The sequence below is a fragment of the Gossypium hirsutum genome, chromosome A08 (genome assembly GCF_007990345.1).
Source record: "Gossypium hirsutum isolate 1008001.06 chromosome A08, Gossypium_hirsutum_v2.1, whole genome shotgun sequence".
NCBI classification, from domain to species: Eukaryota; Viridiplantae; Streptophyta; class Magnoliopsida; order Malvales; family Malvaceae; genus Gossypium; species Gossypium hirsutum.
Genome location: NC_053431.1, coordinates 423,903 through 449,077, shown reverse-complemented (window position 1 = coordinate 449,077; position 25,175 = coordinate 423,903). Strand labels below are relative to the sequence as shown.

The 25,175-nt window shown below is 31.6% G+C and overlaps 6 protein-coding genes across 6 annotated transcripts; 5 read left to right on the top strand and 1 right to left on the bottom strand.

Moving 5' to 3' along the window:
- Nucleotides 1-370: 370 nt before the first annotated feature.
- On the top strand, nucleotides 371-1,123 carry LOC107953097 (17.3 kDa class I heat shock protein). The gene has a single exon (XM_016888321.2). The coding sequence runs from the start codon at nucleotides 520-522 to the stop codon at nucleotides 979-981; it is 462 nt and encodes a 153-aa protein (XP_016743810.2). The 5' UTR covers nucleotides 371-519; the 3' UTR covers nucleotides 982-1,123.
- Nucleotides 1,124-6,825: 5,702 nt separating this feature from the next.
- Nucleotides 6,826-7,302, top strand: LOC107955871 (copper transporter 6). Its single transcript, XM_016891659.1, has one exon. The coding sequence runs from the start codon at nucleotides 6,826-6,828 to the stop codon at nucleotides 7,300-7,302; it is 477 nt and encodes a 158-aa protein (XP_016747148.1).
- A 1,944-nt stretch (nucleotides 7,303-9,246) lies between these two features.
- Nucleotides 9,247-11,882, top strand: LOC107953098 (ras-related protein Rab11C). The gene is made up of 3 exons (XM_016888322.2): nucleotides 9,247-9,455; nucleotides 9,550-9,758; nucleotides 11,010-11,882. Exons 2-3 carry the CDS (start codon nucleotides 9,594-9,596, stop codon nucleotides 11,493-11,495), a joined length of 651 nt encoding a protein of 216 aa, XP_016743811.1. The 5' UTR covers nucleotides 9,247-9,455; nucleotides 9,550-9,593; the 3' UTR covers nucleotides 11,496-11,882.
- A 2,178-nt stretch (nucleotides 11,883-14,060) lies between these two features.
- LOC107953099 (DNA-directed RNA polymerase II subunit RPB7) lies at nucleotides 14,061-17,328 on the top strand. The gene is made up of 6 exons (XM_016888323.2): nucleotides 14,061-14,335; nucleotides 15,139-15,304; nucleotides 15,402-15,452; nucleotides 16,317-16,382; nucleotides 16,468-16,536; nucleotides 17,097-17,328. The coding sequence occupies exons 1-6, from the start codon at nucleotides 14,220-14,222 to the stop codon at nucleotides 17,157-17,159; spliced, it is 531 nt and encodes a 176-aa protein (XP_016743812.1). The 5' UTR covers nucleotides 14,061-14,219; the 3' UTR covers nucleotides 17,160-17,328.
- A 4,246-nt stretch (nucleotides 17,329-21,574) lies between these two features.
- On the bottom strand, nucleotides 21,575-21,955 carry LOC107955872 (uncharacterized). Its single transcript, XM_016891660.1, has one exon. The coding sequence runs from the start codon at nucleotides 21,953-21,955 to the stop codon at nucleotides 21,575-21,577; it is 381 nt and encodes a 126-aa protein (XP_016747149.1).
- A 2,021-nt stretch (nucleotides 21,956-23,976) lies between these two features.
- On the top strand, nucleotides 23,977-24,542 carry LOC107955873 (histone H4). Its single transcript, XM_016891661.2, has one exon. It carries the CDS (start codon nucleotides 24,086-24,088, stop codon nucleotides 24,395-24,397), a length of 312 nt encoding a protein of 103 aa, XP_016747150.2. The 5' UTR covers nucleotides 23,977-24,085; the 3' UTR covers nucleotides 24,398-24,542.
- The last annotated feature ends 633 nt before the right edge of the window (nucleotides 24,543-25,175 follow it).

The window sequence follows — 25,175 nt, the reverse complement described above, 5'->3', positions numbered from 1 at the left end:
TTTTAAGTCAAGACTGTTTGGATTAAGAACTAATCGAAGTATCAGGTCAAAATAAGGAATTAAACTAATTGACCCGCGAGTTGAACCGGAAAAAAAACAATTAAATTAGTTTTCTATATTTTTTTCAAAATTTTTATAATATTTTTATAATTTATTTAATTAAACCTAATAAACCAATCAAATTTTATTTTTAATCATAAGCCTCAAAATATGTTAAAGTACAACTCAGTTATTGGGCTTTAAGTTGAAGTGCTCAAGATATCTCTATTAAAGCCCATAATAATATAAAAATATTCTAGAATGTTCTAGAATGGAAAGTACTTATATTAATCATTATTAGAATCTTCAAGATCATGCTCTACACAATGATTTAAAGCCTAAAAATAGAAAATCTTGTCCAAGCTAGAATCTTCCACAAACTACTATAAATACCCATTTCACCTCCCCTCCAATTCTCAGACAAGCAAACCTTAAGATCAACAAGCATTCAAACACAAGCTTACCCACTGTTTTTCAAGAATGTCATTGATTCCAAGCTTCTTCGGCAACAGGCGCAGCAACAACGTGTTCGACCCATTCTCTCTCGACGTTTGGGACGCACTCAAGGACTTCCCCGTCTCAACACGGTCACCAGAAACCTCCGACTTCGTCGACGCTCGGATTGACTGGAGGGAAACGCCGGAAGCTCACGTGTTCAAAGCCGATGTGCCGGGGCTTAAGAAAGAAGAAGTGAAAGTAGAGGTAGAAGATGATAGGGTGTTACAGATAAGTGGAGAAAGGAACGTGGAGAAAGAAGATAAGAACGATACGTGGCACCGCCTTGAACGGAGCAGCGGCAAGTTTATGAGGAGGTTCAGGTTGCTGGAAAATGTTAAGATGGATCAAGTTAAGGCTTCAATGGAAAATGGGGTGCTTACTGTGACTGTTCCGAAAATGGAAGTTAAAAAGCCTGATGTCAAGGCTATTGATATTTCTGGTTAAAATATGTTTATTGTGTGTATGTGTGGAGTTTCTGAACTTAAAACAATAAAATTTACTATCTTATTATAATTGTTAGTTTAGCCCTTTCTCTGTTTATATTATGAGTTTTTATTAAATAAAATTTATATTATTTATATTTTTATTTAAACATAGGATCGAAAGTTTCAATATATGTTATTATAAATAAATAAAAACACTAAAGGGTTCAAAAAGAAATTAATAATAGTGTTTTAATGTTTTTGATTAATTATATATAATTTTGATTTATATAATATTGAAAAATTTAAAATTTATAAATATTATAAATTAAATTTATTAAATTATGATTAAGTTGGTATTTAAATTTTTTGGGTTAAAATTTTTAAATTAAGATTAAATTTTAAAAATCAAACTTGTAATAATAATAATAATTAAATACAAAATTAGAATTTAAATTTATTCACTTTTCATATATTGATATTTATAGTTTTTTTGGTCTCAAATTAGTATTTGAATTATTTTTCGTTTATTATATTAACACTCGAGTATAATGTTATTATTTTTTTACCGACATGACAACGCTGGTCATTTGCGCACTATCACATACCGTCATATCGTCCTAGCAATAGAAACTTTTCAATTTCTTTCCCACGTTCTCTGGTCTCTTCCTCCTCTTTTTTTTTTTTTTTCCTTGTTTTTCTTTCATCATATTTCTAAAATTTTCATCATTTTCTATCTTTTTCATATGTTCATCGTTGTCATTAACATGGTCTTAGGAATATTCTTAGCTCATTTGATAAACGACAACTGCAAATTTTCAAATCAATAAAATAAATTTAAACAAATTCAACTAGATGTAAAGATGCACATATATGAAAAAACAAATTTTGGATGGTGATTTAAAATAATACATATAATCCAAAAAAGACATTGTGCCTGGAAAAGAAAGCTATCAACTTTCTTACTTTTGTTTACTGGTAAATTAATTACCAGTAGAAAAGTAACATTTTCTGAAAAAATAATGACAAGGAACTCATAATTGAGACGAGGAAACTAAAGATCACAAAGAAAGTTAGAAAAAAATGATTAGTTTTCACATAATTTCAGTTTTTGATATATGATTAGTAATGTTTTTTTTGGTTGAAAACTAGATGTTGCATGAGATGTGTTATATATAATGTTACTAAAGATTAATTGACTTAGGAAAATATCCCTATACTTTATCGTTCAATGTATAGTTTGTTATTCCATATGCATGTATAGGTGAATCTTGAGGTTTCGAATATTAGTATAGTTTTATATATATATATATGAATGTCATGTACTTAGGATTTGAGCCAATAATGTTAACTTGAATCTTGATTTTTGGTATATTTTGGCATGTATGGAATTGGTATATCATTAAATTGGTTGAAATTGAGGTGTTTAAACTTTTTTTTTTAGGTGTCCTAAAATTTATACCATTTGGAAACAAACGGTCACGACGCGATGTTGGACCTTTAAAGTCACGACGATATCAAGTCAGTGAGTTGCACTGCGACAAGGAATCTCCAAAGTCGTAACTTCAATCTGATAGTGTGAAATTTTACAATTTAGTTCTTAATTGATCTCGAGTTATCTTAAGAGCTTTTGTAAGCATGTATAAAACCTGAAAACGATTGTATAATATATTTTAAATGAGTAATATAATTATTAGCATGTATTCATGGTTAAATTGAGTTGTATTTTATTGCAGTTACTCCGCAACGAATATGATATCCTGTATCTCTAACCTGACGATCGGATCGGATATAAGGTATTCCACTGTATGACGTGGAAGGTAGTGTTCTAGGTTCTTTCTCGATTAGAGTAAGTTTCCACATATTGTTGAAGTTCAGTCTGATTCTTTGTTCGGAGATCACTCATGATGAGATTCGATAGACTCTGTTTGAGATGGCTCCATTGAAATCTCCGGGTATTGATGGATTTCATATTAAATTTTATCAAAAACAATGTAGTGTTGTTGGGGCGTCAATTCGTGAAATGACTCAAGAGGATGTTGTAGGGTAGGAGTTGGATCTGTTTTGGAATCAGATGTTATTAGTTCTCATACCCAAGGAATCGGTGCGAGAAGGCTTTCCCCAATTTCGTCTCATAAGTCTATGTACTATGCCTTATAAAATTTCAACAAAGGTGATTATGCGTAGTATTGTGGCACCTAATCAAACTAGTTTGGTGGTGGGTTGATGTATCACGGATAACATTATCATTGCACAAGAGATTGTCCACTCCATGTTTAAATGTAAGGGCGCAACAAGATGGATAGCGATTAAAGTTGATTTAGAGAAGACTTATGATTGCATTTGGCGGGATTTTATGGAAGATATCTTGGTGGATGTTGGTTTGCCTTCAAGTATTATTTCTGTTATCATGCACTATCTTTCCTCATCCTCTATGCAGATTCTGTGGAACGTTGAGTTATCAAAAACTTTTGTGCCTACTCGAGGCAATAAGGGGACCCTTTGTATCCATATTTTTTTGTCTTATATATGAACTGTTTGGGGCATCTCATTCAAGCTGCTGTGGAAAGTTGTCAATTGAAGCCAATTCGGTTATCTCGAAGGGAGGGTCCTTTGATTTCCCATGTCTTTTTCATAGATGATTTAGTGTTATTTTGTGAGGCCTTTGTTGCCCAAGCATATTTAGTTAGTGCTATTCTCCGTCGATCCAGCTACTTTTCTGGGCATAAAGTGAATGCTCAAAAGACTTCAATTTTCTTTTCCTCGAATATCGCAACTGCGGAAGCAAATGGACTAGGTGGTATTATGGGCTTCAGTAGGGTTGATGACTTGGAATCTATCTGGGGATGCCTTTGTTTCATAAAAAGGTGACTTGTAACACCTTTCAATTTGTGATTGATAAAGTGAGAAAAAGCTAAATGCGGACCCCGCTAAGTTGTTGGCGTTGGCTGGTCGTGTTACTTTAGCTAAGTCGGTTCTTTTAGCCATACCCAATTATTTCATGAAGATCATGTTGCTGCCTATTAAGGTTCATGTTGTTGCCTATTAAGGTTTCTCATGAGAAAGAGAAGCTAGCTTGGCAGTTTATTTGGGGGACGACTAATACGGCATGCAAGGTATCTATAATTAAGTGGGAATCTTGCTATCAACCGGTGGAGAGCGGTGGTCTTGGTATTGGAAGATTGGAGGTGCAAAATAAGTCTTTTTTGTATAAGCTATGTATTGCTTTGCTTACTAAGGAGAATGATCTTTGGGTGCAAGTTCTTCGCTACAAATACAGATTTGGGAATGGTTGCCCTGTTTCGACTGCGAAACCAGGTTGTTTGTATATTTGGCCATCACTCTCGAGGGTATGGGCACAATTTCGAAGCAAATATTTGTTGGTCGCTAGGGACTGGGAGGTGCGTGCAGTTTTGGATGGACACATGGGTTCCGGATGTTGGGCCTTTAAGTGATCTTTTTCCTGGTATGGTGGCCGGTGGGATTTTCTTGCGGTTTTGCTGGACAATTCAACGTTCTTGCGGATCACCTTTAATCCTCCTCCAGGTGAGACAGCAGGGCCGGACAGATGTATTTGGCGATGGACATCTTTGGGGCAACTCTCTGTATCGACAGCTTACAAACATCTTGTAGCAGGTTCTTTGGAGTCTAAGGAAGAGCATTGGAAGCATTTATGGAAGCTACGGACACCTTTTAGAGCAAGCACTTTTTGTGGCTTCTGTAAAAGGAGAGGGTTCTTACTAGTTTTGAAAGATGTCGAAGGGGATTTAGTGACGATGCTTCTTGCCCTCTGTGTGGACATGATGTAGAGAGTGTTTTGCACGAGCCGTGTGGGTTAAGTTGGTACCAAATAGTTTGCATGGAGCGTTCTTCAGTGGGGAGTTAAGCTTTTGGCTTACGAATAAGATTCCCAATGTGACCCATGTTAGTTTGTTGAATGTTCAGTGGGAGGTTCTGTTTGCAATTGTTTGTTGGCGTCTTTGGAAGCAGCAGAATGCTGTCGTTTTCCAGCAAAAACACAGGAGTACGGAGGACTTTGTTGCGAGCTGTTGGAGCTGGGCTGCATCAGTTCATAAGGCTGCTGATTTAAGGTTGTAACAATGCCGATCAGTTACAACAAATGATAAATGGTTAAATTAATAAACTATGCCATATAAGATTTGAATCGGTCCATAAAGCTTTTGTAAAAGTTCTGAAAATCTCAAAAATCAAATTTGTACGGTATTCATTTGTTATAAACTTTTCATTTTAAACTATGTTTAATGGTTAAATTAATAATTTTAATAATAGAAGAACCTTATTGATATAAGCTTGATAGTGTGGGATGTAATTAAAATGTTTTAAAATTTGGAGATAATTTGATACCAATAAATGTAACACCCTTCACCCGATATGATCGCCGAACCCGAGTAATAGACTTCACAAACAAATACAAACCATTTACAAACAAATTATAACTTAAATCTCAATTAATTATTATACATTTCATGAACAATCAAATTAACATGTGTTTCAATAAATTTTGGTTTAATATCGAAAGCTTTCATAAGGTTAAAATTAAGCTGGCAACTATTAGGGATCAAATTGAAGCTAAATTAAAAAGTTAAGAAATATCTACAAACAAGGGTTACATGGTCGTATCTCTTGATTGTGTGCGAAAGCTAAACCGGTGTGTGATGAACCACACAACTGTGTCACTAAATCATTTGCAAGAGCTAAACCCATGTGAGATATTTGGTGATTTTAGTGCATACTGTAACATTTAATTGCATGATCATGAATTTTACAGTTTGGGGATGAATGGTGGAATTAACTCAAATTTATAGTGTACTAAAATGAATTTAGTTACTAAATTAGGGACCAAAATTACATTAACCCAAATAAATATCTAAAGCCTGTTTTCCTAAATTCCTGAAATGTGTTTGTACTACAAATCCCTAAATTACAAAGTGCAGTACAATGATAATAGTCCAAGGTTCTCTTTTTTTTTCTCTCACTAGCTGGCAACTCTAGTGGACATTAGATTCATTGCATTTAAATGTGATCCAGCAAATTAGAATTCGCCATTGCAATCCCTTCCACAACTTTTTATAATTTTCCATGCAGGTCCACTGTTTGTGTATCGAGTGGCGGCCCCATGCAGATAAGGGACTCGACCCAAAAATATACAAATTTATAACGTAGTTTTTATGAAATTCTACTTTTAAAAAAATGAAATTTTAATTTAATATAAGGGTATATTTATATTTTCTTATTTTCAAAATTATAATTTAATTTTGGCTTAAAAATAATTTTATAGTTTAATTCTTTAAAATGTAAAATTTTAGATTAATAAAATGATAAATTTATACTTTTAACTCTTATGAAATTTTGTATTCAATTCTAGTCCCAAAAAAATTTGAGACTTGTCCTTGGTTTTACTTAGGGTTATAAATATGATACTAGAGCTCTTAAGTTATTCAAGCTCGACTTGGAAAAAAACTCAAATTTAATTCACTATTCTAATTATCGAGTTGAGCTCAAGCTCGAGTTATAGATTGAGCTAAAATTAGGCATTGTAATATTCTATTCAAGTGGCTCGTTAACTTAATTGAGATTTTTATTTTAATATATTTTTATATTATGAAAGTACATTTTTATTTTTATCAATTTTAATTTAATTATAGTTTGAGCTTGTGTAGAAAAATTGATAAGCAAATTTAAGTTGAAATAGCTCGATTGAGTCCCAAATTAAGCTCAAACTTAAATTTTGATATTTGAATTAACTCGAACTTATTATTATTTGAATTCAGCTCCACTTGATTACACTCCGAACAGTGATATTACTTCGTGGAAAGCACTTTATAATGATGTACCAAAACTAATAATGGTAGTACAAAATCATGAGCGGGATCCCTTTTTAAATTTGCTTTCAATTGACTCCACCAAAGAAACCATAAGCAAACCCAAGAACATGAAGATGGGACACTTAACATTATTTTGGGGCAAAAACACAGAGGATATTTTCCCAGGATGGTCAGGTGGAAGCTTCTGTTCTTATTTCTTTGGGTTAATTTGGGTGTTTCTTCTTTCATTCATGGTGGAACGACTTTCCCACACAAAGTTTATCAAGCAAGGGACCAATCATGTCGTTGCAGGGCTTTTGCAGACACTTATGTATGCAACCAGGGTGGCTTTGGCTTACTTAGTGATGTTGGCTGTCATGTCGTTTAACGTTGGTGTTCTTTTAGCTTCGGTTGGTGGGTATGCTGTTGGGTTCTTGGTTTATGGGAGTCGGGCTTTTAGGAAGGCAGACTTTATTCAGTACGAGGAATCTTCTGACATTCCACCTTTAAATTGTTAAGGCGAGGCTATGCCTTTTGGAGGAGTTTTTGAAATGTTGTTTGATAGTAAGTTCTGTCTTTTGACTATATAGAGAAAGTGCTTGAGATGTTGGCTCTATAGAACAGGAGTATCTTGTTAGATCAGACCATACATAGGGCATGGCTGCCTATCAAAGAAACATAAGTATTTATGCTTGATAGGGTTTGTATATATGCCCTTGTATACAGGGGTGAAATTAGATATTTTTTTGGAGGAGCCAAAAGTAAATTATAAATGTTTGGGGGGTTAAAATGAGATTTTATCACTGTACTCATTTGTATTCTTACAATTTGTAAAGGACTCTAAGCAATTCTACCACTTTTGGGGGCCAAAGCTCAGTACAACAGATCAAGTGAACATACTACCTCACTCACATCATATTTAATTAAGTTCACCTCGTAAAATCAGTAGATAGTCTCCGTCCTTATCAATTTATGCAAATTTAATCATTCTATTTTTATTTGTTCGAAATTAATTTTCTATTTTTTGATTAATTCATTTTCAACCCTTACATTAACTTTTTATTCAAATCTTATTATACATACGTATTTTTCTAAATTTTATAAATTTCAACTAATTTATTTCAAGTTTGACTATTTTATCTTCATTTTCAAATTTAAAATTCATTAAAATCTTGTCCATAGATAGAGTTGAAAGTGTTTTAAGTTTAAAATAGTGGAACCTCACTTTTTCTTCCACTTCTAATAAAGTAATGGGGAAATTGCTTTATAGCTCTTCCTAAAATAAAAAAAAAATAATTTAGTCCTTTTTAACCTCTGTTTAAACCAAGAAAACTATAATTTTAGCCTTTTTCGAAAATTAGTAATTTAATTTAAGCATTTTTAATACAAGTTTATAAGCTTATCTCGATCTCTTCTAAACATAATTTCTAACTTCGCTCCTCTCTCGATCTCTAAAACGTTTAAATATATTTAAATTTATATTTTTTAAATTATTACAATAATAATAATACCAGCTAAATTAAAACCCGTATTTTTTATAAATGAATCTTGGTGTGTGCTCTTTATTTTAAATAAGATTTGTTAGATAAAATGGTACCATCTTTTTCTACCAAAAAGATGATTTACGTATTGACCTCTTAAAAGTATGATTATTACCCAATCATATAATAGAAGAATCTTGATGTCATCTATCACATGATTTTAAAATAAACCCACGAATTAATATGACGTTTAGAAAATTAATTTTTCTTTTTATATTCTAAATCCAATCTTTCTATCTTTGACCAAAATTCATCCAATCAGACGGCTACCATCAACAACATGAAACCGGCCATGATTCAATCAAACGGCATCCTACTTTCACAATGGTAAGCTCTATAAATATAAAATGGTAATAATTTCTGTTATGATACTTGTTATTATCAGCCCGAAATCTGAATAAGTTCTGGTTGGACGGGCCGGCTTTTATTAAGCTTGCATGATAATAGTTGTTTGCATGATAGTTATTTATATTCTCCTGTAAAATTACACATAAGATCGTGTATGAAAAATACTTGTTAAGTATGCATGAAATTTATTTAATAAATTATATCAATGAACAGTACTCATATCATATAAATAGACAAATATCATTATCTAAGAGAAAAAAAACACTTAACAAGTTCGAATCTGAGTTTGTATTTGAATTTTAAATTTTAATATAAAATATAAATAATTGAGTTTGAGTCAATAAATATTAAAGAAAAAATTTTAAAAATTTATTTGAATTCAAGTAACTTTTGAAAATTTTACATCGAGAAAGCTCATGGAGACCAGTAGATGTGACCGCATTGGATTAGAGCTCAAGAAAATGACAAATTTCAAGGATTTGGGAGAGACATGCTAACATTACATCCACTGTCACTGCAAAATCATCTGCCATGCCAGCCTATTAATATTTTACCTTTAAAAGTCATTTTATTCACACAATTGCCATTTAAACGGCTCCGTTTCATCTCAACCAATAAAAACAGAATGTATATACTAATTCAAAATTTAATCCTTGCCCCGTTTCAAAAAAAATCAAAAATCAAAGCCCTCTCCCGGCTTGTCCCTCTTTTTATTTTCACAATATTATCGAATTTTCTTCCATTTTTTGAATTTTTTTCTCTTCTCGATCTATCCACATAGGGTAAGTTTTTTCATTCGCTTCAATATTTCTCTCTTTTTCTTTTCTTCGTTTTGTTTTTTTTTTTGTTTTGTTTGAATTTTTTTGGATCTTGCAGGTTTGAGAGGGAAGAGATATATATAGACTGATAGATAGGACGAAATGGCGCATAGAGTAGATCACGAGTACGATTACCTTTTCAAGATCGTGTTGATCGGCGATTCTGGAGTTGGAAAATCGAATATTCTCTCTAGGTTCACGAGAAATGAGTTTTGTTTGGAATCTAAATCCACTATCGGCGTCGAGTTCGCTACGAGAACTGTCCAGGTTTTTTCATCTATTCAATCGACAACTCTTTGATTCATGTTCGTGTTCTTTTTTTAAAAAAAATTTGTATTCTCTGCTGAAAATTAATTGTTTCTTGAAGTTTCTAGAATTTAACTTCATATTTCTCTTCGGCTTCCATATTTTAAAGTGTATTTGACTACTTAGGATCTGATTTTGTTCCCGGAAAAAAAGATTTGCATGAGCAAGTTCACTGTTAATTCTTCGTGATTTTTTTTAATTCCTTGCTGAAAATCAGTTGTTGTGGAAGTTTCCAGAATTTTACCTGATAATTCTCTTCATCTTTGATATTTTAAAGTGTATTCGACTACTTGTGATCTGATTTAGTGTCCAGAAAAAGAAATTTGCATGATCAAGTCTACCGTGAATTCTTAGTGACCTTGAAGTTTCTAGATTTTACCTATTTTGATATTTTGAAGTGTACTTGACTACTTATCATCTGATTTAGTTTCTGGAAAAATATTTTTGCATGACCAAGTTTACTGTGGATTCTTATACTTGGTAAAATATTTAGTATATAAAGAGTTGTAATCTGATTGCTTTATCTTGCAACCTGGTTTTAACTTGGAAGTTCATTTTGATTGATAAGCAGTAAGATAAATTGGGGGGGGGGATGAGCTGATAGTGATGATCATAGAAGCCGCTTTGACGGCTTCTTTTTTTTTTCTTATTTGAAGAAAACATGTTGAGCTGAGATGGCTATTTCATTTTTATTTTCCGTAACAACTTCTACATTTAAGAAAGCTTGAAGATTTGATTAATTCAAAACATTTTTTTCTTACTATATTGTTTATTTTGTTGCAAAGATAGATGATTTTTTTGTTATTGAGAAAAACTATGTTCCTCGGGCTCTTCATTTTCTCTAAAGAATCTCGAACTCATTTATATCTAACACTCACCTAAGTCATATAGCATATGAGAAAACATCTGTCTCCGTCTTTTTCCCCCTCTCTGTGTTGACATCATTTTATTGAATTGAAAATGAAGTTATTACAATAATAATCCAAGCTGTTATGTTGCTGTCTTATTCCCATTCTTATTAATAGGGAGTTAAGTATAATGTTGTTGTTCATGGGCCCATGATATAAATAACATTTTCTTTCATTTGCCACCTTGTTATATTAGATATATTAAATCTTTTGATTCTTTGTTAACTAGTAATCTTGTTAATGGAGATTGGTAAACTGTTGCTTTGTATTTTTCTATTAATTTCAATTCATTATCATGATATAGGTGGAGGGAAAGACTGTCAAAGCACAGATATGGGATACGGCTGGTCAAGAGAGGTATCGAGCTATCACTAGTGCTTACTACAGAGGGGCTGTTGGTGCACTTCTTGTCTATGACATAACCAAGAGGCAAACCTTTGATAATGTCCAGAGGTGGCTACGTGAATTAAGGGACCATGCGGATTCCAGCATCGTCCTTATGATGGCTGGTAACAAGTCCGACTTGAACCATCTTAGATCCGTTTCCGAAGAAGACGGTCATGCTGTGGCCGAGAAGGAAGGGCTTTCTTTCCTCGAAACATCGGCATTGGAAGCCACCAACATCGAGAAAGCATTCCAAACCATATTGAACGAGATCTATCATATTGTAAGCAAAAAGGCATTGGCGGCACAGGAAGCCGCTGCTAGTGCCTCGATTCCTGGTCAAGGAACCACTATTAACGTGGGTGATGAATCGGGGAACACTAAGACAGCATGCTGTTCTACTTAAAAAAAGGTAATTGGTTATATCATTTCTTGTACTTACTTTTTACTTGATTGTGATATTTTAAACAAAACCATGTTGTTAGTAGCTTGGAAAGGTCTGCATTTTTTTTTTTGGTTATTTTTTTAAATTGACATGTTTTCTTCAAAAGTGGAAGATTGAAAGTTGCGTTTGGAAGTTGCTTTTAGGAAAAAAAAGAAAGGTTTAATTTGTTTTATTTGATCAGTCACTAACTTTAATAAAAGTGTGCCTACATTTAGTCGTGGTTAGGAGAATTGAAAGGTACAAAATAGACCTTTTGTCTAAATTCAAACACCTGTTAATCTTTCTCTAAACTTGTCTTGTTCATTCAAATGGAAATTAAAAAAAAAAAAACTATGTTACTTGGGTTTTTATTTTATTTTCTTAAAATGTCTGTTACATTTATATCTTTTATATGGATATGAATATTAGCTTAATATATATATATAAATTATGTCGAAGCAGAGATGTTCATGGACAAAGTAGTTTGATCTGACCAAAATAAAATTGAAGTTTGTAAATTTGGTATGTCACATATTGGTCAGCATTCTTTTCATTTAAATAGCAAGGTTTCCCTCTTCCATGATGATGGTAGTGATGTTTTGAACATTAAGCAAAACTTTATTTTGATATGATGTATAAAGTTATTTGTGTTATTATTTGGTTTTTTTAATAATTTATTTATTTTTAAATTCGAGTGAATTGAATTTTTATGAGTCAAATAACTAAAAAGTGACTTTAGGTACTTTTTACTTTTGTAAAAGTACTTATTGGGTCGCTATCAATCTAAAAAAATAGCAAATTCATTGTTAAATTCATTGTTTTAAAAAAATAAATAAATAATTTTGACTTTTGAAAATTATATTATATTATATTATATTATTTTAAATATAAATGATAATAAAAAAATCTAAAATTCAAAATAATAATGAAAATATAAGAATCTAATAAAATCTTAATAATTGGAAAAATATATAGGTTTAATGGCAAATTTAGTTATTAATGTTTGTATGTTTTGTCAAAATGGCACTAATTATATTTTTGAGTCTTTTTTTGCCATCAACCTTTGTTTTTTTTCAATTTATTTTTCCTAACAAATTTAATGAAAGTACCATTAAAAAAATTAATGGTGATGATGTGAAATTTCTTATGTGGAATATTTTTAATGAGATTTAATTTATTACTTAGATAACTCAATAAGATAATTACATGTGGAAAATAATAAAATAAATAATACAATAAATTTAAAAATAACTCTTAATTTAAATAAAATAAATGTAATTATCTAAAAAAATTAACTCTGTAGAAAATCTATTTAGTAGACAAACGAATGAAAAATTGAAACATTTTAAAATAAAAGAAAATTTTAAATCTTAAATTTATTCATTAAATCTGTTAGAAAAAAAATTGAAAAAAGAAAAACAAAGGTCGATGAGCAAAAAAGGCTAAAAAATACAATTAGGGCTATTTTGACAAAATATGTAAACGTTAGTGGCTAAAATTATCATTAAGTCAAATATATAATACATAGTATTAAAAAAATTTTAATATTTGAATAATAAAATTTCTAAATTAAGTTTAGTTGATAAAAGAGGACTAAGTGGATTTTTAAATTTAGTTAATTTAATTTTTTTTTCACTTGATTTGATTCAATACTCACATCTAATCACAATAAATGTGATCATCCTACAAGTAAAGGACCGTATCCAAACACACCAATTCGCAAACATAGTTGAATTAAGGGAGGAAATACCATCGGCAACAAAATTGATGGTTAATTGATTAGTGGGATAAAATTTGATATAGAGTAAATCTATGTGAACCGGTAAATCATTAAGAAAACAAATACAATAAACCAATGGTTTAATTGATTAAATTAGGTTTCGGATTTCTAATAAATTTTTTTAATTTGAATTTTTCATTTAATTTGTTATGACAATTAAATTATTTAAATCGAGAACATGTGATTTAAATGATTCGACCTTCAATTTGATTTTTACAATACAATTATTGAAAACAATAAAAAATATATTTTAATGATAAATATGAGTACAATTATTTTTAATTAAATGAAATTATCTAGTCGAATACGTTGAATAATTGGTAATAATTATGATTTCTCGTCTATTATGTTAAAATTCGAGATTTAATTATTTATTTTAATTTGACATAATTTCATCTTTAAAAAAAAAATTACTGATCACTGAGAGTGTTTTAAATCTCACAAATTTTTCACGGATGACCTCTTGAGGAAGGCAACATTTAACAACCTCACAATGCTCTCCGAAGCTAGCTGGCGTTTACATATGAACCATGAAGCACTTTGGTGTTTAGTTTTTAAGCAAAAATACATGCGCAACACCTCTTTCATGGAGGTGGATTTGAAGGCAAAGGCGTCATCCCTCGAAGACTTGTACTGTGTTGAGTCAAGATTGGAAATGGAGAGTTGGAAAGTCTGACTTAAAAGACAAAAAAAAGGCTAAACTTATTGTGAAATGAGAACCCAATAAATAAATAAGCAGCCCAAGCTCCTGGCTTGAAAACTGAAGCCTTTCTTGGAGCCCAAAGAAATAAAACACAAATAATTATAAAAACATCTACTTAACCCCAACCAGCTTTCACCTTCAACCTCTTCTAATCTTGTTTTCTCGACAGGGCAAGAAACTGCGATTGTTCGAGAAGAAGATAAAGTTAAATTAAAAAAAAAACATGTTTTTTCACATAGTATTAGAGAGGAACATGCAATTGCATCCACGCCACTTCGGTCGTAACCTACGGGAAAACCTCGTATCCAAGCTCATGAAAGATGTCGAGGGCACTTGCAGGTTTCTTCTTTTACAATTTCATAAATGTTGTGACAGAAAAAAATAAATTGTTTTGGGTTTTCTTTTATGTATAAAAATAAAAACCCAATTGAGTTTATTCGCTTAAATTTTCTTGAGAATTCTTTATCTTAAATAGATAGGAAATATAAAAATTAAACTAGGTTTTAGCTTCTTTTTTACATAATTTGGTTGAGTGCAAACAGGGTTCTAATAGATTGATTGATGGTTAAATTCTGCTATTAGTCCTTTTACTTGGCGAAAGTTTTGCTTTAATTTCATCCACTGTATTCACTTTTCAAAATTTGAAATTTTAGTGCTGTTCCATTTGGTTAAATTCAATTACTAGTTTCGTATTATATTATGCGTACGGTTATAGATTTAGTCCATATTCTTTAATTAAATCATTATAAGCCTATTCTTTCCAAAATTTGAAAATTCAGTCTTGATGCAAATGATTGTTGTTAATCAATTAACTGGATTTTTAGTGAGTAGTATGTGGAAATAGCAAGCTAACATGGCATTACACGTGGCAATACGCCTGGTGAGGACTCAAATTTTAAAAATTGAAAATTACAGGGATTAAAAGTAACCAAATTAAAGTATAGAGACTAAATCAACAAATTTTATAAAATACATGAACTAATATCTCAATTTAACCTTGATTAATTGAATGAAATAACCTTTTTGAGCGAGTTCGGCTTTTCTTGGAGAAGTCTTCCAAGTGTTGCTTATTGGGTCGAGCTTGAGTTTTAAGTTTGGGATTAAAAATGGCTGAAATTGTTAGCTTTACTATTTGTTTACAGTGGTAGACATGGTTTTGTGGTGGCAATAACGGGTATCGAAAACGTTGGGAAAGGTTTGATTCGAGATGGGACCGGGTTTGTGACATTCCCTGTGAAGTATCAATGTGTTGTTTTCAGACCATTTAAAGGGGAAATCTTGGAAGCTGCTGTTACTATGGTGAACAAGGCATGTTTCTTTTTTTCTTTCTTGGGCCCGTTTTCATTATTTGATTTCTACCATGATGTGTTTATGGTTGTAACTAGATTTTATGGTTTCCATGCAGATGGGGTTCTTTGCCGAAGCCGGGCCTGTTCAAATTTTTGTTTCGAACCATGTAAGTCTTGTTAAAAATCTTGGTATCTGGCTAGAACAGTTTCGAGAAAATGCTTCTATAATCTTTCGCTTTGATTGTATTACCATATGTTGTTTCCGAGGTTTGAAATACTATTCGATCAATGATATGTTCTGTATGTCGAGATAAAGTTAGAGACTTTATTAAGCAAATTGCATTTGGAGGATTGAAATTATTCATTTTCTGTTCTGGTTGACAACATATGAAAGAACATGAGTTTCATTTTTCGAGATTCCATGTCTTTAAGATTAATGTGTGAGGGATGACGAACTAGGGTAAAAGTATCATGGGGGCTCCTATACTAGTAGTTGGATTGCATTTTGCCCCGTATGCTCAAAAAATGGGCAAATTAGTCCTTGTATGTTAAAGAGCAAACTGGTCTTTCTATTAAAAATTTCATCTATTTCTACTGTTAAAAATTAATCATTGTACCTCAACATGAGGTATATGTGGCATGTCACATGTTACTGTTTAGTTATTCCATCAATCACACCATTTTTTAACAGTACAAACGGATGATTTTTTACAGAAATGATCAATTTACCTTTTGATCTAACATACAAGGGTTTAATTTGCTCATTTTTTGAGTAGAGAGGGCAAAATGCAATTCAACTCCTAGTACAAGGGCATCCATAATACTTTTACCGAAGAACTAGCTTCATTCGTTAACCATTTCTGCTCGGATTTGTTTTAACGACTTAAAATTGAATCTAGAGAACTTCTGTAAGTCAGTACCATAATTTCTTATGTTACTCGTTAATAGTAGTGAAGTTTCGTTGTCATTTAAGCATTTGCCATATGTTACTCAGATTTTGTTGTGTGATGAAAATTGTGTTCTTTATTCAGTTGATTCCGGATGATATGGAGTTTCAATCCGGAGATATGCCAAATTATACTACGTCTGATGGATCGGTATGCTTAAGTTTCATTTTATGGCAAAGGAAGTTTTCTTTTTGTGGAAATTTCATTTTCGACCTTTTCATCGATGTGTTTTCAGGTTAAGATTCAAAAGGACAGTGAAGTTCGCTTGAAGATAATTGGAACTCGAGTAGATGCTACTGAAATAGTATAAAATCTCGACCCTTTCTTCCTCTTCATTATTATCCCACTCATAGTTCCTATAATTATTTGTGCCGTGAATCACAATCTCGACATTTTAAAGGCTCGAGTCACTTAGATGCCAACCGTAGAGTCTTTTAAGCTCTCACTTGGAATTGCTAGCTATAGTGCTCGGATTCTTGAATACACCCGTGTCAGACAACATAGTTGTATCTATTGACTGATTATCGGAACTGGCCAACAGTCAATATAAGTTGCATTTATGATTGTTAAAACAAGTTATCCATTTCAATAGGCTGCATTGGCATTCAAGTTTCTTTGTGGTTATCGGTACTTATTTGTCCATATAATCTAAAACCCACGTTATCGGTCTCGAAACTCACATCTGTCTACGGTGAGATCGAAGATATCAGAGATTTGAACACGTAGGCAACTTTGTGAGCATACATTATATGCACTTGTTTGAAATCTTTTACTTCATATTTCTGTCGTGTTTCATCCTATGAGCGTTGCATGCTCGAATATGTTGTGTCTAAAATTAATGATTTCCTTTTCTGTGTATTGCAGTTTTGTATTGGAACCATAAAGGATGATTTCTTGGGTGTGATTAATGATCCGACAACAGCTTAATCCGATGTGGGATAAATCTCACAGATCATTCCACCATTTCTATGGACATTGGAATCTTGTTTTTTGTTACAGTTAATACAGTTATTTGAGGATATGTTAACGGTTGATGTCTGAACTTTCATTAGCTGTAAAATTTTTATTTAATTTCATGGGCATTAGAATTTTCTTTCGTTTGTTACTGTAATAATTATTGATCTAATTTCATGGATAAACTACACTGAAGGTCACTAAAATTATAGTAAGTTTACTTAATTTCGAAAAATTACAAAATGGTCATTAAATTAGTTCGAAAGTTTTATTTAAGTTACTATACTATTAAAGTTATTATTTTATGGTTTTCTCTTCTTGCACCAACTAAAAGTTCTTTTCCCTTGTTTTTTCTATAGTTCAATTATTATTAACTTATTGTATTAATTGTTAAATCGTTGTTTAAAATTTGCTAGTCAAACTTTAAATAAATAAAAAAATATTTAACAGTTTAGTTATTTAAATAAAATTTTTTAAATAATTTAGTGACTTGAATGAAAATTTTTAAATAATTTAATGATCTAAATAAAAAATTTTAAATACTTCACAATGATAGTAAACTTAAGTTGGAAGTATAAAGATAAAAAATTATATTAAAGTAATTATTATAAAGTTAATTTCTACCTTAGAAATGGAATCTCAAACTTTAGTTTCAATGATTTGGCATCCCACTTTCCGAAGCTTTACAGCTTAGCATTTTCTCTCTTTTCATTTGTCAATCAACGTCGTATTTCCTTTTTATGTTTTAAATAACACTAATCATTAATATATTAAATAATGCTTGAAATAATATAAGGATTAATCTCATTAAACATTCTTAAATTATGGTTTAGATTTTGAATTGATACCTAATCTTAAAATATTCTAATTGAATCCTCAAATTATCGAGTTATTAATCAACTTTTTCCATATGCTAACGTTAGCTTGTGTGCTAAATGACAATTTGGTTCTATTATGAAGTATATTTAAAATAGACAAATCAAATTTGAAATATGAGTATATTTTTAGCGTGAACAACTTGAATTTGGCGTGTTACAAAAAAGATAATATCATTAAATTTAGGTAGGTTATTATTTTCAACTTATTAAATCTAATTTGTCCATACAATTAGAGCTACTCAAGGGCTAGATTGCTCGGTCAAGCTCGACGGTCTACCTAAAGTTTAGGAGGATTTTGATAAAATATTAAGCCTGAAAAATAAGTTTGGGTAAAAAGAGATTTGGCCTGTTTATCGGTCCAACCCAATTTATTTTCAAGTTTATAATATGTTTTTTTTTCTCATGGACGAGTTTAAATGAGCTTGAGTTAACCATTTACAAATATGGGTGAGTTAGAATAAAAATTGAGGTCGATACTTCAAGCCTAGTGAAGCTTAGACAACTATGCATGATGTTGACACCATACATCAACCTGATCCAAACCTAACCTTTGAATATCTTTACACACAATTATCACATGTGTGTACGTGTTTTAAATTCAACCTCACATTTAACGTCAAGCTCACAAGTAGACTGATAGAAAAACATGATTAAAACCATACTAATACTTTAAGGATTTAATTAAAACATTTTAAAGCTTTTAAACTAATTTTTAATTGAGTTATAAATTGGGGACGTCAAGTAAATTAATCCTATATATATTAGCAGGACTAGAAAGAGAAGAAAAAAATAGGAAAAAGGTGGTGGAGGGGAAATACTTATTAATTAAGGAACCAAAAGCTAGTTAATTATAATAATGACTGAGGTGTTTTTTTGATATATATATATATATATATATATTCTTGCTGAAGCGTATACTCAGCTGATTTTTTTTTTTTGGGGGTGGGGGGTGGCAGCCATGAAATACAGAAAAAGCTTTTGTTTTTGCATCCCAGCAAGCTCAGAGAAAGAAGATTATTCAGACAGTTCTTCTTCTTACAAAACAAAAGCTAAACGAAGTGGAAAAAAGAAGAAGAAAAAGAGAGACATAGAAGAAGGTAATGATGGGAGCTATCAAGGAGCTCCTACTGTTACCACAGCCAGCAATGATGCTGCCGTGGCGACGGCGGCGGCTGTTGTAATGGTGGGTGCTACTACTGCTGCAGCCATGGAAGGAAGCGGTTGTGGTAGTTCTCATGGAGGTGGTGGCGGCGGAGACGGTGGTGGCTGATATATACTATTGAAAGCAGCTATATATATGTGTGTATGTATAGTTTTTGGTCTTTGGTAATGATGTGATCATAATTGGTATTTATAATCTTTTTTCTTGTATGCAATTGGGTTTTTGATTATATTTTGTTGATGAATTTTTAATCTTTGGTGTTTTTTTTCTTATTTATGGAAATCTGTGTAAACTATAAAAGCCTCCGTGAAGCTTTTTAAAAAAAAATGCATTCCATTGTAAGTTTGCGTATTTGCATTATAATTTCTTGTTTTTAACTCAAAGTTTATACGTTGTCTCAACTTCTTCTCAATTTAATAAATTTAGTCTATAATATTTATAGAAACGTAATTTATTGATCTTTTCAGAATCAAGACCAAATGTATAAAATATATAAACATTAAGCGTTAAATTTATTGTTATACTGATCAAAATTATGTATAATTGATAAAAAACATTAACATCGTGATTAATCATCCTTAATTGCTCTTTCACATTTATTAGCATTAAATTTCTCCGTTAGGGATCAATTTGTTCAAGTTAGAAATTAAGAAGGACGAGAAGTTTTTTCCATTGAAATCAAAGGTTCTAAGTATTCTTTAGTAAAAGTACCGCGGGGGCCCTTGTATTAGGAGTTAAATTACGTTTTGTCCCATTTACTTAAAAAATAGTTATTTAGCCCTTATAAGTTAGATCAAAGAGCAAGCTGATCTTCTTTGTTAAAATTTTCATCTATTTTTATTGTTAAAAACTGGCGTGGATGACGAAATAACCAGACAGTGCCACTTGTACTTCATTATGATATACAAATATCAGTTTTTAACAATAGAATCGAATGAAACTTTTAACACAAGTATCTGAATTAGAATGTTCAAATTCAATGTAATTGGCATATAAAAGAATTTGAATTGTTATACGTTTTAAATTAAAAAAAAATTAATTTAATAAATATGAAGTTTTAATAGATTTAAATATTCTATAGATAATTTAAATGGTTTGGATTCAATTAATTGAATCTTAATTTAGTTGGTATGAGTATTATTATCAATGTAGGAGGATGTGTGTTCAAATGCGCTGAAGCGCATTATCCTACTATTTATGGATCTAGAAGGGATTATAAATAATTTTAGACATTATATTAAAAAGAGTAGATATCATCAAATTTCAATAATTATATTCCATCAATAATTGCTCCTGATAGCCAAGTTGTAACTTTGGAAGGGTTGATAATATGCATATGCTCACATGTTGAAATTTCATGATTGGGAATATTCGAGTATTTATGATTTGGCACTTGTACTGATTTGGCTCTTGTACAGTAGCTTTTAAGGAATATATAATTTCTTAAAAAATAAAATTAGTCATCTCATAAACCATCACTAGCAGTATAAGAGAAACATAGTTGCTCATAAATTATTCAAATTTGATCCAAAAGAAGTTAAATTTTGATTTCCTGAGGTTGGAATTATTTATCGAGTTAAATTTGAGTATTTTAATATTTAATTCAAGCGGTTCATGAGTTTAATTGAGTTTTTCATTGTGATATAAATATATATATAAGCTTAATTGAGTTGGAGTACAAGTTTAATCGAGTTGGAGTTTGAGTTTGAGTACTAAAAGTGTTAAACGAGCATAATCAAGCTCGGCTCAACTCAATTATAACCTTAACCATTACTCACTAGAATTGAACAAATGTCCTCTATCCTCGTCTCGACTCAAGTAAGGGTTCAGGTAGTTGTTACCTGTGATGCAATACCACTAAGATTTCTTAATAAAATTAGGTTTTGGGCGGAATTAAAGTAGATAGGTGTGAATGGAGGGGCAAACAAGAGCCTTAACCCCTTAAAATAAAAAATTGTAGCTTTCGACCTCCGAAATTTATAAAATTTTAAGTTAATATATGATAAAATTATAGTTAAATCCGAAAATGATAAAATTTAAATTTAATTATTTTAAAAATCATAAAATATAAGCTAAAAATAAAATTATATTTTAACTCTCCTAATAATATTTAAATCTCCGCCATATAAAAAATTTTCTTACTTCGTCCTGAAAGCACGAGGTATGAAAATTGGATCAAAAGTTAAAACCAGTCGAAAATCTGACAGATCACACACACAAAAAAGAAAAGTACTTAGAACAGGAAACAACAAACCACCCAAAGAAAGCTTGCTATCATGGGGAAGAAAAACATCAAACAAAGATATACTGAATCATATGATGTACAGATGCAGAACAAAAAAAAAGCATCACTGTGCATCATTGACAATAAGAAATTTATTTTGAAACAAAAAGAACAATGTGGAAGGTTCTGCGTATCCCGATCCGACTGGAAGATTTTGCCACCCGATCGCGGTCCCCATCGGTGCTTGTACCACAGATTCCATGTGATCATCGATCGGAAACACGGATTCTCGCGTCTCCGAAAACGGACTCGGCGAATAAGCCAACGGTGTAAGCAATGGGATTGGTGTTGCCCCTGTTTCGATAACAGTGGTGTTGGACTTCATCTGACTGAGCTGAAGAGGTGCCGGGGCATGCTTTTGAAGCCTGGTGGTGGGCGGTTTCGGCTTATTGGTTTTGTAAATGTCGATAACTTGTTTCTCAAGTAAGATCCCACCGTTTTCCATTTTTGAAAAATGAAACGATATCCCTTCTTTTGATTTTCTCTTCTTGTATCTCTCAATTCACCAACATACGTCGATATGAAGATGGAGAATTGAAGAGATATTGAAGAAAAAAGGAAAGACTTGAAAATTTAGTGTTACGAGAAAAGGTAAAATATTGTCTTGGAACCGGGAATTACGGGGACTGTTATAAATTTATGGATAAAAAACATGAGTTTTACTATGTTTGGTAAGAAGGAAAGTGCAAGGAAAAAATAAGTAAAACAAAAAGACTATTAATCGTGGTTAAGTATTAATTAATTTGAAGGGTAAACTATCAAAATATTCACATTCGTTTATTTATTTTATGTTACATTTTAGTTACTTACGTTATTTGTCTTATAACATTTTAGTTGTTGAACTGCCCTTAACGATTTAATTACACGTTAAATCATCATTTCAATAAAAAATTTTAGGTTAATTTCTATAATCGATCCCTATATTTTTTCGTTTTGAGCAATTTTTTTTTCTTTTATGTTCTTTTAGTTTTCACTTTTTTTTCTTTATTTTCCATTCTTTTTTGCTTCTCCCTCTGTTTTTCTCATTTTTCTATTTCTTTTAACATAATTTTTCTATGTTTTTCATTTGCTAAAACTAGTCCCTATACTTTTATTTTTTTGAACAATTTAATTTTTTAGAGTGAGGTAAGCTTGTGGACTAGTTTTAACAAATGGAAAACATAGAAAAACTACATTAAATGAAATGAATAAGGGAGGAAAACAGAGAGAGAAGCAGAAGAGAATGAAAAAAAAAGAAAAAAAAAAGGAAAGTTAAAAGAATAAAAGAAAGAAAATTAAATTGCTCAAAACGAAAAAATATAGGACCAATTGAGAATTTAACCTAAAATTTAATTTTGAAATGATGATTTAACGTGCCACGCACCGTTAATAGCAATTAACGCCTCAGTAACTACAATGTTACAACACGATAACGTAAATGACTATAACGTAACATTTTAAACATAAGTGACTAAAATGTAACCTGAGGCAAACAAAAGTGACTATTTTAAAAATTAATTTGAAAATTTTCTCTTAATTTGATCGAATGCTCGCCTCTTTGTCCAAGGGTGGTGGTGTGGGGCTGGCAAGCCCCACTAAAATGGTAAATTTATGTTTTGACCCTTTAAATTTTATAAAATTTTAAAGTTAGTATATGATAAAATTGTAATTTACCCATCCAAATGTTAAAATTACATTTTAGTTCTCATAATATTATACAATTTAATTCCGATCCTAAATTTTTTTTCGCTTCATCCCTTTTTTTTTATCAATTGTTATTTTTAAAGCTTTATTTCGGACAAATGCATAAGAACAAATGATATATGCCAAAACTTATGCATAAACGGTAAGTAGAATTGAGTGTTTCATTTGTTTCTAAAAATAAAATCCTTAAAAATCTTAAATTTACATTTGAATTTTGATATATACATAAAATGATTTGGAATAATTATATATATATTGATTTTGATTTAATGGTATGTATAAAAAATTTAATGATTAAAATATTTAATTTTAAAAATATTAGTGATTGAATAAAAAAAGTTAATAGTTAAGTGATATTTTTGTATGTTACCCTAAAATTAACTCCTAATAATCTGCATCATTGATCCATGCAGATACTTCTCTTCGTCTGAACCCTCCATTACAAGTAATCGACGGTAAAAATATAATCTATGTCAGATTAAAACTAATATTTAACACTTAAATTAACGACTAGGCTAATAAAAAAAGACATGACAGATACAATATTCATACTTCGAGAACTCAATTGAAAACACATTTAAAATTTGGAAACTAATTTAGAATCTGAATAATAGTTTGGGGACGCTTCTTGGATTTAACCCAAAAAAAAAGCTTAAAGTAACTGGTAATAATCCAGGTCATCGATCCGCGGCAATACTTCTCTTCACCTGAACCCTTCATTATGAATAATCAACGGTTGTTATTCATCTTCATGCTGATCCCACGGATCACTATCGAAACACAAAACTCTCCGTTTCCCGCTATAAAACACCTCGCAATTTAGTTTCGCTCCTCAAATTTCCGATTTTATCATCCAAATCGTTTGTCTCTTAATTTTGGTTGGATATCGAAGATGTCAGGAAGAGGAAAGGGAGGCAAGGGTCTTGGCAAGGGAGGAGCTAAGCGCCACCGTAAGGTCCTCCGCGACAACATCCAGGGTATCACAAAGCCGGCAATTCGACGCCTTGCCCGTAGGGGAGGAGTGAAGCGTATCAGCGGCTTAATCTACGAGGAAACCCGCGGGGTTCTCAAGATCTTCTTGGAGAACGTCATTCGCGATGCGGTCACATACACCGAACACGCCAGGAGAAAGACGGTGACTGCCATGGATGTGGTTTATGCACTGAAGAGGCAGGGTAGGACTTTGTATGGATTTGGTGGTTAGTTGATTTAGGTTCTAGGTTATAAAATAGGGGAGAATTGTAGGACTCAGTTAAAGTTACAAGGTGGGTTTTGTTGTTCGCTGTTATAATTTGTAATTCGCATCATCAATTGCATATTTTATTGAATTTTGAAGGTCATTTTGTCAATCTTAGCTCTCTTCTTTTAGAAATTGTTTTTATAGTTTCCCCCAAGGTGGCATTGCAAATAAGGTTCCAACTTGAGAGAGGATGTTGAGTGAGTTGAAAATTTCAATGGCTACCAAAACAGAGACTGAAAGAATCAAGGCTTTAACATTTCTTTGGCCAATCATATGGGGGTATGCACCCCTCATTTCCCCAACATTACTATTGTTGTAAGCAACGAAAGCAGACACTATACGAATATTAAGCATGACTTACTATGTTTGGTAAGAAAGAAATTGCAGGAAAAGAAGTTAAAGCTCGCCATTCAGCTCTCCACATTCTGTCTAAGAAGTTAAAATTTTGAGTGTTTTGTGCTTTGGCCACACTCGGTATCTGCAGCCTTTTCGTTTTCCCAAAACTACAACCTCATTTGTAACCAGGTTGTTTGCTATGGATAGGATATGTTGGTTTCAGTGCTGTGATGAGATGGCAAGGATAAAAAGATGGGTGTATTTTGGATAAATCAGGTAAAATGGCCATGCCATTCAAGATACTGCAACACTTCTCAGATGTGGCCTGGAGCTATAACAAAGCAGGCCAAGTTTCAGAACATTTTTCATCTCAATGGCTACTAAAACAGAGACTGAAAGAAAAACA

Coding starts and splice junctions, on each gene's coding strand:
- LOC107953098 (XM_016888322.2), top strand. CDS start 9,594: ATGGCGCATAGAGTAGATCACGAGTACGATTACCTTTTCAAGATCGTG. Junction 9,759..11,009: donor TCGCTACGAGAACTGTCCAG/GTTTTTTCATCT, acceptor ATCATGATATAG/GTGGAGGGAAAGACTGTCAA.
- LOC107955872 (XM_016891660.1), bottom strand. CDS start 21,955: ATGGAAAACGGTGGGATCTTACTTGAGAAACAAGTTATCGACATTTAC.
- LOC107953099 (XM_016888323.2), top strand. CDS start 14,220: ATGTTTTTTCACATAGTATTAGAGAGGAACATGCAATTGCATCCACGC. Junction 15,305..15,401: donor CTGTTACTATGGTGAACAAG/GCATGTTTCTTT, acceptor GTTTCCATGCAG/ATGGGGTTCTTTGCCGAAGC. Junction 15,453..16,316: donor AAATTTTTGTTTCGAACCAT/GTAAGTCTTGTT, acceptor TTCTTTATTCAG/TTGATTCCGGATGATATGGA.
- LOC107955871 (XM_016891659.1), top strand. CDS start 6,826: ATGGTAGTACAAAATCATGAGCGGGATCCCTTTTTAAATTTGCTTTCA.
- LOC107953097 (XM_016888321.2), top strand. CDS start 520: ATGTCATTGATTCCAAGCTTCTTCGGCAACAGGCGCAGCAACAACGTG.
- LOC107955873 (XM_016891661.2), top strand. CDS start 24,086: ATGTCAGGAAGAGGAAAGGGAGGCAAGGGTCTTGGCAAGGGAGGAGCT.